The sequence below is a fragment of the Pseudorca crassidens genome, chromosome 5, assembly GCF_039906515.1.
Source record: "Pseudorca crassidens isolate mPseCra1 chromosome 5, mPseCra1.hap1, whole genome shotgun sequence".
NCBI lineage: Eukaryota > Metazoa > Chordata > Mammalia > Artiodactyla > Delphinidae > Pseudorca > Pseudorca crassidens.
Genome location: NC_090300.1, coordinates 103,726,887 through 103,739,601, shown reverse-complemented (window position 1 = coordinate 103,739,601; position 12,715 = coordinate 103,726,887). Strand labels below are relative to the sequence as shown.

General features: G+C 40.4%; 1 protein-coding gene across 1 annotated transcript in view; it reads right to left on the bottom strand.

Annotated features, from left to right (window-relative positions):
* Positions 1-3,048: 3,048 nt before the first annotated feature.
* GABRR3 (gamma-aminobutyric acid type A receptor subunit rho3) overlaps positions 3,049-12,715 on the bottom strand; it is a 72,826-nt gene continuing 63,159 nt past the window's right edge. Inside the window, 4 exon segments of the mRNA XM_067737168.1 lie at positions 3,049-3,184; positions 3,186-3,349; positions 8,096-8,211; positions 8,214-8,270. Coding sequence (XP_067593269.1) covers positions 3,049-3,184; positions 3,186-3,349; positions 8,096-8,211; positions 8,214-8,270 — 473 coding nt within the window.

The following is a 12,715-nucleotide window of genomic DNA, read 5'->3' as shown; positions in this document are numbered from 1 at the left end:
TTTGATTTGAGTCTTCTGCTTTTTTTCTAGATGAGTCTGGCTAGTGGTTTATCAATTTTGTTTATCTTCTCAAAGAAACAGCTTTTAGTTTTATTGATCTTTGCTATCATTTCCTTTGCTTCTTTTTCATTTATTTCTGATCTGATCTTTATGATTTCTTTCTTTTTGCTAACTTTGGGGGTTTTTTTGTTCTTCTTTCTCTAATTGCTTTAGATGTAAGGTTAGATTGTTTATTAGAGATTTTTATTGTTTCTTCAGATAGGATTGTATTCCTATAAACTTCCCTCTTAGAAACGCTTTTGCTGCATCCCATAGGTTTTGGGTCATCGTGTCTTCATTGTCATTTGTTTCTAGGTATCTTTTGATTTCCTCTTTGATTTCTTCAGTGATCTCTTGGTTATTTAGTAGCGTATCATTTAGCCTCCATGTGTTTGTATTTTTCACAGATTTTTTCCTGTAATTGATATCTAGTCTCAGCGTTGTAGTTGGGAAAGATACGGGATATGATTTCAATTTTCTTAAATTTACCGTGGCTTAATTTGTGACCCAGGATATGATCTATCCTGGAGAATGTTCAATGAGCACTTGAGAAGAAAGTGTATTCTGTTGTTTTTGGATGGAATATCTTATAAATATCAATTAAGTCCATCTTTTTAATGTATCATTTAAAGCTTGTGTTTCCTTATTTATTTTCATTTTGGATGATCTGTCCATTGGTGAAAGTGGGGTGTTAAAGTCCCTTAGTATTATTGTGTTACTGTCGATTTCTCCTTTTTTGGCTGTTAGCATTTGCCTTATGTATTGAGGTGCTCCTATGCTGGATGCATAAATATTTACAATTGTTATATCTTCTTCTTGGATTGATCCCTTGATCATTACGTAGTATCCTTCTTTGTCTCTTATAACAGTCTTTATTTTAAAGTCTATTTTGTCTGATATGAGAATTGCTACTCCAGCTTTGATTTGCATTTACATGGAATATCTTTTTCCATCCCCTCACTTTCAGTCTCTATGTGTCCCTAGGTCTGAAGTGGGTCTCTTGTAGACAGCATATATACGGGTTTTGTTTTTGTATTCATTCAGCCAGTCTGTGTCTTTTGGTTAGAGCATTTAATCCATTTACATTTAAGGTAATTATCGATATATATGTTCCTATTACCATTTTCTTAATTGTTTTGTGTTTGTTTTTGTAGGTCTTTTCCTTCTCTTGTGTTTCCTGCCTAGAGAAGTTCCTTTAGCGTTTGTTGTTAAGCTGGTTTGGTGGTGCTGAGTTCTCTTAACTTTTGCTTGTCTGTAAAGGTTTTAATTTTCCTTCAAATCAGAATGAGATCCTTGCTGGGTAGAGTAATCTTGTTTGTAGGTTTTTCCCTTTCATCACTTTAAATATTTCCTGCCACTCCCTTCTGGCTTGTAGAGTTTCTGCTGAAAGATCAGTTGTTAACTTTATGGTTCCCTTGTATATTATTTGTCGCTTTTCCCTTGCTGCTTTTAATATTTTTTCTTTGTGTTTAATTTTTGATAATTTGATTAATATGTGTCTTGGTGTGTTTCTCCTTGGATTTATCCTACATGGGACTCTCTGCATTTCCTGGACTTGATCCACTATTTCCTTTCCCACGTTAGGGAGGTTTTCAACTAAAATCTCTTCAAATATTTTCTCAGACCCTTTCTTTTTCTCTTCTTCTTCTGGGACCCCTATGTTTCGAATGTTGGTGTGATTAATGTTGTCCCAGAGGTCCCTGAGACTGTCCTCAATTCTTTTCATTCTTTTTTCTTTATTCTGCTCTGCAGTAGTTATTTCCACTATTTTATCTTCCAGGTCACTTATCTGTTCTTCTGCCTCAGTTATTCTGTTTTTGATTCCTTCTAGAGAATTTTAAATTGCATTTATTATGTTGTTCATTATTGTTTGTTTGCTCTTTATTTCTTCTAGGTCTTTTTTAATACTTTCTTATATTTTCTCCATTCTATTTCCAAGATTTGGGATCATCTTTACTATCATTACTCTGACTTCTTTTTCAGATAGACTGCCTGTTTCCTCTTCATTTGTTTGGTCTGGTGGGTTTTTACCTTTCTTCTTTATCTGCTGCATATTTCTCTGTCTTCCCATTTTGCTTACTTTCTGTGTTTGGGGTCTCCTTTTCACAGGGTGCAGTTCGTAGTTTCCATTGTTTTTGGTGTCTGCCTCCAGTGGGTAAAGTTTGTTCAGGGGCTTGTGTAGGCTTCCTGGTGGAGGGGGCTGGTGCCTGTGTTCTGGTGGGTGGGGCTGGATCTTGTCTTTCTGATGGGCAGGGCTGCATCCAGTGCTGTGTTTTGGGGTGTCTGTGAACTTAGTATGATTTTAGGCAGCCTCTCTGCTAATGGGTGGCGTTGTGTTCCTGTCTTGCTAGTTGTTTGGCATGGGGCATCCAACACTGGAGCTTGCTGGCCGTTGGGTGGAGCTGGGTCTTAGCGTTGAGATGGAGATCTCTGGGAGAGCTCCCACCGGTTGATATTACATGGGGCCGGGAGGTCTCTGGTGGTCCAATGTCCTGAACTCGGCTCTCCCACCTCAGAGGCTCAGGCCTGATACCAGGCCAGAGCACCAGGACCCTGTCAGCCACACGGCTTCTGAAATGTAGTCACGTTCTCCATTTAATTTGCAACTCCTTGTAGAAAAATGATTAGCCAACAATAAAGACTGCAGCCGGGCAGCGCTCTCTGTCTCTGTCTGTCTCTCTGACTTGCTTTCTCTCTCTCTGTATACGGTCCAGATGTCTCAGTAACCCCTTACTGTCGCAAGGCTGTGTCCTTAAGGCAGCTTCTGGTGTGGGGGAGGCTAGCAGAATGTCGACTCTCATTGATGGAGCCAAATTCTCCTAAGACCTTAAACTCTTTCCTAGATGTGAATCAGTTAACTTTCAAATCTTCTTTGGGCCAAGAGAAGTGACTGGCTGACTCCAGTGTAGTCTAGTACCATCCAATTTATAGTTAAGAGTTGGTGGTTTTTATTGTTGTTTTTAACATAATCTGACTCCAAAACAAATTTTATCAACTGGGCTTTCCTCTTCACACGTAAATACTCCAGTAAAACAAATTAAATGTAATGTACACAATGGGAAATAAAATCCTTGAATAGGTGTCAATGACATAGTTGTTCTCCAGAATGATTCTACCAACCTGCCCTCCTAGTGATTTTCTTCTTTATCAGAGGTGAATCTGTGCTGAGGTTGCCTGTGCATCTTTCTTGCATGGAGTCCTCTTCTGAGTGTAGAGAAAAGGATGTCTGGTCCGTGTCAGTTGTACTGTCATGGTAACAACCATCGAAGGCCATGGCTTGAGCTGCATCAATACTGTACATTCCAGAAATCTGACAAAAAGACTTTTGTTAGTTAGTCATGAATATGGTTTTAGGAGTTGGAATTACAGTAAAAATCTAAACAATCAGATTTTAAAAATAGTTTCAATAAATACTAAGAATGTTTGCTTATTTTAAAGAATAAAATTCTGGTTTTGCTTCTGGTGTCTGATGAAAAGTCATTTTCATAATAAATGGAAAACATCATCTTAGACATCCATTTTTAATAGGGATTTAGAGAGAGAGAGATTTGAGCATTATACAAATAAATGTATCACAACTATAATTGTCAATGTTTTCTAATTTAGTCCAGGCCTGACAGACTGTTACACTCAATGTTTTTTTCCACAAAAGGGAACATTGTTTCAAGTTTTCCTCTTTGTTTCTGAGTAGTATGAATTGCTTGCCCTAAGTTTGTGTGTTGAAATTGAATATGATTTATCAGAAGAGCAATATAAGCAATTGGACTTGTTTTTCAATGTATTTTTCCTCTTTAGAGAAAACATAGCAGTACGCCTAATCAGTGTGGGGTTTTTGTCCCAAAACAGAACAATATCATCTGGTGATCCATTTTTGCTTGAATTTGGGGTGGAGATAGGGAATGATTTTAGCTGCTCCTTTAAAATGCAAATTGACCAAGCCTTCCCACTTTTGCTGAAAAGTACCTTTAAATGCTACTAACATAGCTCAATTAAACAACTTGAAATTAGTGTATTTTTTTGAAGGAGTGAGTTATCAATGCTTTCTGGCTCCATTGCTTGACTGAATCTAAACCACTGTTTTTCTTTAAGGTTTTACTCTGCGGGAGATAGTGGTTCTCCCTGATACAGAGCTGTGTCTAGGAAGCAGCTGTTACTAATTGCTTTCTGAGAAAACAAAATTTCTTTTTGATCTCTAGGGAAGCTAAAAAATGAACAAATATGGACAGGCTACTACTGGATGAAAGTATTCATTATTCAAATTGGAGGCTGCAGAGTAAATTCTGCCAAAATGTGTATGTGGTTCAATACTGACTCAAAAACCTAATATTTTACTGAATTCAAGAGACATAAGGACTATTTTGTGCAGTCAGTAAACTAACCAGGGACCCATACTCGAATTATGTTGTCCCTTTTTGTTTTAGTTGTAGAAACTTCTCATAGTAAAATGAAAATGGGTAAAATAAACATGAAACGACATTGAGACTGAATTACTAACAAACAGCCAATAATAACACTTATATCCAACTCTGAATCTGAGGATAGAATAACTATATACTGTCTCCTTGGTTTTCTTTCTCCATTATGATAATTTAGATCTATAAAATTGGTTAAACCTTGCAGTGCACAATTTACCAGTAGGCTGCTAATGTCCACAAGTTTGTAAGTTGGTTGTTCCAGTAGAAACAGTTTTAGAACTGGTCTTTAATTTTTCACTCCAGCTTACAAATAAGCACAAAGCTAAGGCATATTACATCTAAAGTACAGATTTGATGGTTTTAGACTGAGCTCTAAGTCCTAGAATTAGGAAAACATTTGGATGAAGAATAAGAAAGAAAATAGCTTCCTTTCTCCTTTCTGGGCAATGGTCAATGCTAGGGACAAATTTTCCATGGACCTTACTGTTCTCCCATCTCTTGGTATCTGGGGGTGGTTGGGATGGGTGTGTGATGGTGGTGATTGTGGTGTTGGAAGGAAATGAGCTTTGCTTAACTTCATGATTTCATAGGGAGGAACTCCATAGCCTAACATTCCTGGTCTTTCTCATCATCCCTCAATCACTCTACCCTAGGGGTTTGGAAGAAGGAACTGGCATGTGTGTTTTTAGTCCTTTTGGAGTCACTTTAGGATCTGCATTGGTGTCCAGGTTTGTTTTCTGAAATAAGGTAAAGGAGACTGTCCTCACAGGGAAATCCTGAATTGTCTAGCTTCACCAGTGACCAAGAGAGTAAGTACACTGAATACAGCAATGAAATATTACTGGGACCCCCTGCTCACAGATCTAAGGCAATTTCTCTAAACTGTTTTACCAATAACAAAAGTAACATTATCACATCCATCTGTCTGGCTCCTACATCTCTCTCTCTCTCTCAGACTGGTTTCCCAACTCACATACAGAGGGGAGAGGTATCATTGATTAGCCCCCAATCATACAGACATATCTTTTTTCCCTGCATCTCACCAGAGCATCCCACCCCTTTAAAGATCTCTCATCTCAAACAGCCTGTTCCCACTATCCCTTTCAAAACTGCTACTCCTTCAGAGAATATGCTCTGGGCACTAATCACAATAAGAACATAACATTTGTGTAGCACTATATGGTATGCAAAAATGTTAAATGCATTTATTATATCATTTGATCTTCACAACAGCTCTGTGAGGTAATAGGGAAGAAATTCCACCATTTTGCAAAGGCAGAATGAGGTTTAGGAGACAGCCTGGCACACGGAGCTAGGATATTAGGTTTGGCATCACTTCTGACTCCAAATCTGTGCTCCTTCATTTGTACCACAAACATATGAAGGGCAAGTAGGACATTTCTTTGAGATAATTGCACCTTTGAAGGAGAATGCATAGAATGGTGGTTTCCAGAGGTTAGGAGGAGGGGGAAATGGGGAGTTGTTTAATGGGTACAGAGTTTCGATTTTGCAAGGTGAACACTTTCTGGAGATTGGTTGTATGGCAATGTGTATACTCTTAATACTATGAAACTGTACACTTAAAAACAATTAAGGGCTTCCCTGGTGGCACAGTGGTTGAGAGTCCGCCTGCCGATGCAGGGGACATGGGTTCGTGCCCCGGTCCGGGAAGATCCCACATGCCGCGGAGCGGCTGGGCCCGTGAGCCATGGCCGCTGAGCCTGCGCGTCCGGAGCCTGTGCTCCGCAACGGGAGAGGACACAACAGTGAGAGGCCCACGTAGCGAAAAAAAAAAAAAAAAAGAAAACAAAACAAAAACAATTAAGATGGCAACTTCTATGTTATGTATATTTTACTACAATTGAAAATAAAAAATAATTTTTAAAGTGAACAATGCTTATTAATTCAAAAGAATATCTTCTGGGGTACACAGAAGACTGTGAACAACCCGATCAAGTGAAAAAAACATGCAGGTAGTGTGAGCACATGTGCTTTGTGGTGGGGTGGGTGGAGGTGGCGAGTCAGAGGACTAGCTAGAGGTGGCCGAAATTACTACAGTGCCTCTGTCGTGGGTTCACCACTCCCCACGTGAAAACAAAACAAAACAAAATAACACAAGAACAAAATTCTTCTCCTCATCGCACATTTATCTCTTTCACTTCACAGCTTATCTAATCATGGCTCTTCACAGTGTGGCTATGGACTGGCAGCAGCCAGGGCTTAGAAATGCAGACCCTCAGCTCCCACCCCAGACCTACTGAATGAAAATCTTAACAAATCCCAGGTGATGCGTACATGCCGATTACAGCACACTCGTCTAAAAGCTCCTGATTTTCTCACGCCTGCATAGCGGTCACTGTGGGTATGTATGTGACAGAGACTCATACTTCCATGCTGTCAACAAAAGAAACTAAAGCATCTGCAATGAAGCAAAATCAGGTTCTATTACAGCTTTGACTCAAAGGATATGAAATAAAAGACTGAAGTAGCATTACAGGAGATCTGAACTGCGATTGCAGCTCTGCTGGCTCTGGATCTTTCGGCAAATCACCAGAGATCATCATCTCCGCAAGGCCTACATAATGGAGTTGATATGAGGGCTCGGTTCCAGAAGAGGATATACAAATGCTCTGAAAAGTATGAAATACTCTCACTAGAAGTATAAATAAATATTAAATAATGTTTTGGGTGTGTATAAATAGTCATTATAAGAATTTCGTAAACCGGTGTGAATATATCACATTAAATTTGCACATATATATATATACACATATACACACACACATATATAGCAAACAAATTAATTTGATCAGTTAGGTTTATGAAGTAAAATATCATGTGTCAGTTCTCGTAATAACAGGAAGTTGGTGCCCCACCCCTTTGTGAAATGAAGCAGGGAGAGAGCAATCTATCCAGATTGACAATGTCACAAGGAACAGGTGATAACATTTAGGCCGAGAAGGTACCTTATTCCCAGTACACTGTGAAGAGAAGAACCTTCCCTTGTGCTCTACCACTCTCCCGAGTGACTAGAAAAGAAAAGTAAATCCTAGCTCTTGGTGGAGATCGATCATTGATTGGTTGAGAGCACAGCCTTTGGAGTCAGGGTGCTGCAGAAACAAATCCTGATTCCTCTTAAGCTGTGTGACCTTGGTCAAGTTACTCCCCCATCTGCTCCTATTTCACCTCCGTAAAATGAAGGTGATAAAGTACCAACCTCTTGGAGTTACTCTGAGAATTAAAAGACATAATATGTTGGATGGTTAGCACAATGCCAATATATAAGAAACACTCATTAAATGTTAGCTATTATTATTATCATCATCATCATCTACTTGAAAGGATGTGATTTGTACATCAACCCCTTCTTTTCAAGGGTTAGAGTCAGTGGAGGGGAGCACACTGAGAGAAATTCCTCACACAGAAAATCTCTTGGCAAAGGTGAATGAGGATGCTGAGGAAACCAACCAGCACAGAGCAGAAAGAATAAAGTTCAATAATTGTCATCACCCCATAAACTTGCATCTTGCCAAGGCACATGGACTTCACACAAGGGTTGCAATGCTGTCAGGAGAGGGCATAGATGAGGGTAGTCTTTTTCACATTCCGGAAAGGATACAACAGTCAAAAGAAGGCAATACCTTCCCTGTCTTCACTGTGGTGAGGTAGTTCACGGCTGCATACTCAAGGACTGACGGGAAGACAAAGAGGGAGCTAACCCACAGGTACACGTCCACGGCCTTGACGTAGGACACCTGGGCATGGAGGCGCACACCCCAGAGAGGATCGTGGACATGGTCAGCACCATGGTGATTCCTGCCATTTGAGAACAGTGATGAGTTCAGTGACATAACCATTCAGCTCCAGGTGCTGGTGCTGGAAGACACCAGGGGATACATTTCCAGATTGATACCTGGCGATCAAAGGCGTGTGTGTGTGGACGGAATCCCAGCATGTTAACCTAGTACACGGCTTGAGCCTAAGCAAGAAACTCTGCTTGGATTTCTCTTTCCATCTCATTTTCTCACCGTCACCTCCATTGTCTGTGACGTCTCCTTCCCTCCAGCTAAAGTCTCCACGGAGTCAGACTTGTCTTTAAGGATCCATTGCTTCCCACCCTCAGTTGGGCCTCTTCTAACCATCCCAGGAAGGTAATAATGTATTCAAGTTTTAAAAATTCTTCTGAGAAAGAAATTCTAAAACCATTTCCACTACCCTTCCCCATCATTTCACAACTTCTACTGTTCAGAAAGCGTCTTCATGTCAATCTTTAATCTTTCATTTGTCAGGGAGTGATCTTTAGCAGCATTAAAGATTGCTTTCTCTGTATTTTTCTTTCATATAGAACACTTACAAGCCATCGTTATTGGTATCACTTTGCCCCTGGTTACTGAAACTACAATTCAGTTGAGATTCAGAACGGAAGTGTGTTAGTGGAGGCTGGGTTCAGTGTAAATATTTACTAAGCAACTGCTAAATGCCACTTACTTTCTGCGCCTCCCCTCCCTTTCCCTTGTTGTCCAGTACTCCTACCACTTTCCTTCTCTTCCCTTCCTCTCCCTGACCACTGCCTTCCCCTTCCCTTTCCTTTTCTTCTCTTCCTTTCCCTTCTTTAATCCCTGCCATGGGCGTCAGAGGTATCGAGATCAATGTTCTGGGGGACAATGGAGAAAGAGGTGACTCTGAGACTTCCTTAATAAAATGCCAGCCTTGGGGAGGGCTACTCTGTGTCTACACTAATTTCTCAGAGGCATACTGCAAGAGTACTGCCTGGAGAGAAAGTAAAGTATTGTAAATATTTGAAATGTACACTGGCTGGCATGGTTTTTGGAATCCTTAATGATTTTTATAAGTTGTGAGGACACTTTAATGTTAACAGACAGAGTCCCGAACAGCAGGAGGAGCACTGCGATTTACTCCTAAATGTACAGACACAGCACGTGGACAGCTTTCACCCGCACGTTTCTACCTTTTCCACAAATTCTATAATTCTGCAAGGTTCTCCTCTGAGGGAGGCCCGTATCAAAGACAATGACAGTGCTACAGAGCTACTCAATTTCAAATTAAGTTTTTCCTTTGGATGACCCAAACCAATGCCATTTGGCAATTTGATAGTCACCATAGGAGGGCCTGGAATCTCACCTTCACACTGCTTTGAACTCCAGAATAAGAAACCTAGAAGCTTCTCTAGCACTTACCATGAAATGCAGGCCACTGACCCACTGAGTCTCAGGTTTCCCCAACAATGGTAATATCAATAATCTGCGTCTCAGTGGAGGCTGCTTGCATTCCTTGCTACATAAACATGGAGATGTGAACTTTTTATTAATGGATCAGGTGTATGTATAGCTGAAGCTGAGATTAATAAATAAAACTTGCTTGCCTTTATTGAATGTTTACCCGCCACAAACCTAGGTAAATATTAACCACATGTTGCAGAGGAGAGTGGCTAATGAGCCTGAGTTTGGTCAGGAGCAGGACTGAAACCTTTCTCTCTGAGTGTAGAACCATGCTCTTTTCATGCAAACCTGTGGCCTCTCATTCTGAACCTGTAGAGGAAACTTCCTTTTGTTTTGTTTTGTTTTGTTTTGTTTGTTTTTGCGGTACACGGGCCTCTCTCTGTTGCAGCCTCTCCCGTTGCGGAGCACAGGCTCCAGACGCGCAGGCTCAGCGGCCACGGCTCACGGGCCCAGCCGCTCCGCGTCATGCGGGGTCCTCCCGGACCGGGGCACGAACCCGCGTCCCCTGCATCGGCAGGCGGACCCTCAACCACTGCGCCACCAGGGAAGCCCTCCTTTTGTTTTTAAGATTATAAACCAATTTCTATATATGGCGTATCTCTGAGACAAGATGCTGTAAAATTGAGTGTAGAATTGTGTCAGGAAGCATGAAGGTACTTTGTGCTCTACAAGAGGCCAAAAGTCTTACCCTGTCAGGATTTCCCAGGTAAAACCGTGAAAACTGTGAAAATCCTAAATGAACATTCCTATTTAGGAATGTTTACCTCATTTGTTCAAAAATGTTGAAATGTTTTCTCTTACTGGTTTTCTAAGATATGGAAGATAGAACTTGATTTTTTTTCAGTGAACAGTAACATGAAGCTTAATGGACAAAATAAGGGTTTAGAAAAAACACACAGATACATGCTCTTGTCATGTATTTTAAATTGATGACTGTTGGGTCAATAAAAGGGAATTGCATTATCTATATTTGCCAGACAGCAATAAACTAGCAGTCATTTTCTTTAGAAAGGTGCTTAGTCCAACTAATTTTTGGTAGCTTTATTTATTTTTAAACCAGCATTCTAGACTTTCCTCTTTAAAAGGAGCAAACAGAGAGAGGGAGAGACAGGGAGACTGGGGAGAAGGGAATGTTGAGTACAGGGAGTAAGGGGTGAGAAAACTGATATATAAATTCCTAAAGCAATAGGACTTGGAGTGAGGAGTATTACAGCTACATTAACCACACTTGTCTTGAGCCACCCCTTAGAAATACATTAACCTTGACAAACTGTATTCATTCCAAGCCCATTAAAGTTAACATCCCAATAAAGGAGTTTTGAATTATAGGAAGTGACCATTTAGTCAAAGAAAGGTCCTGTGTTGGGATTAGAGGACTATTTTCCCACCTACTGAGATTGCTATGCATAGTTAGGAAAGTGTTAAGAGGCAATAGTTAGTCTGGCTTCTGGGACTCAACTTCCCTGAGCCTCGCAGTTTCGCTCACCATATTAATTCTTAAGGACACATATGAGATCCAAAGAGCCCTGCAGTTAGGGGAGAATTATTCATCTATCTTTGTGTTTCATTGGCTATCTTTTGCCATATATGATGGAGAGGTTCCTTGACCTGTGCGAAAGCAGTAGGGCCTGCAGACGTCGCTTAGAACTACTGAGTCAGTTCACCCCTTCAGTGGCTGTGTGGTGGGGAGCTCTTTTGAAGGAATAGGTGTCTACATTCATCTTTAAATGAGCAAAAACATTTTCCCTGTAGGCCTAGGCAGAAGAAAAATATTAAGTGATGTGAGGGAGAGAAACACAGGCTGGATATCCAAATACCACTCTATGGCCAGAAAGTAACAACCATTATTCCACAAAGGTGGTGCCAGAGCCCGTGGCACAGAAGTTCTGGTTACTTCTATAATGGTAAAATGAATAGCTCCTAAGTATTTACTTTTCCAGGTATACGGGATATCCTCTGTTAGACATTTTGCTTTATGAATGACTACATGCCTGAAAGTTTTAGTTGCCTTTCTCTGCCATGTTTATTTCCTGATAAATGACCCCATTACTTCATACATTGTACATGAATGGCATACCCCAGCAGAGGGGTCAAAACAGGAACGATGGAGACAAGGAAAGAAGGAGGGAGGTAGAAAGGAGAGGAGAACCCTCCATGAGGGTTAAAACATCCTTGAACAGCTTGTAATAGCCTCACACCAGATCGAATAGAAACATAGAATGGTATTTTAATCCATTACACATTCCAAGTTATGACAGCTATTGTCTCTTATGAGAAGTGTCTAGACACAATTGATACTTTTGTGCTGTTCAGCTTCCATTGTTCTCTATCTGAAATGTGACAAATGTGGAAGGGTCTTAACCAGCAAATGATTCATCCTCAATCAGCAAATGAACCCAAATGTGGAAGAGTCTTAATGAATCATCATTGTTTTCAGTTAGTAGCTAAAATACAGTTATTGAAAACATGGTGGGCTAAATACTGGTAGTTTAACAACTATGTATTGAGCACAAAATATGTGCAGGACACTGTGCCAGTCACGTAGGGACAGAAAAGAGGATAATAATGATCCTTTTCCTTAAGAAACTCATATTTAATAGAGGAGACAAGAAGAGCTACCAACCCATCCCATAGCCGAACATGAAATAGAGGAAGTAGGGGTCTCAGGAGAGATACAAAGTGCTATGTGGTCCAAAGATGGGAGAGACCATATCTGCCTGGAACCATCAGTAAAGGCTTCTGGCTGTATAGAAATGGCTGAATTTGACAGAGAAAGACAGGTAGGGAGGGCATTCCAGGCAGAGTGAGAGCCAGAACAAATGTATACGCAGATAGGCATGAGGGCCTGTTTGAGAACATTGAACATTCAAATTGGTTGAAGCTTATTAGGGCTAGTATGTTGAGGCAGGAGTATGATTGAAAATTTAGCAAATAAAAATACAGAACACTCAGTTATATTTCAATTTCAGATGAACAATGAGCAGTGTTTTAGTATCAGTATGTCCCATACAATATTTGGGA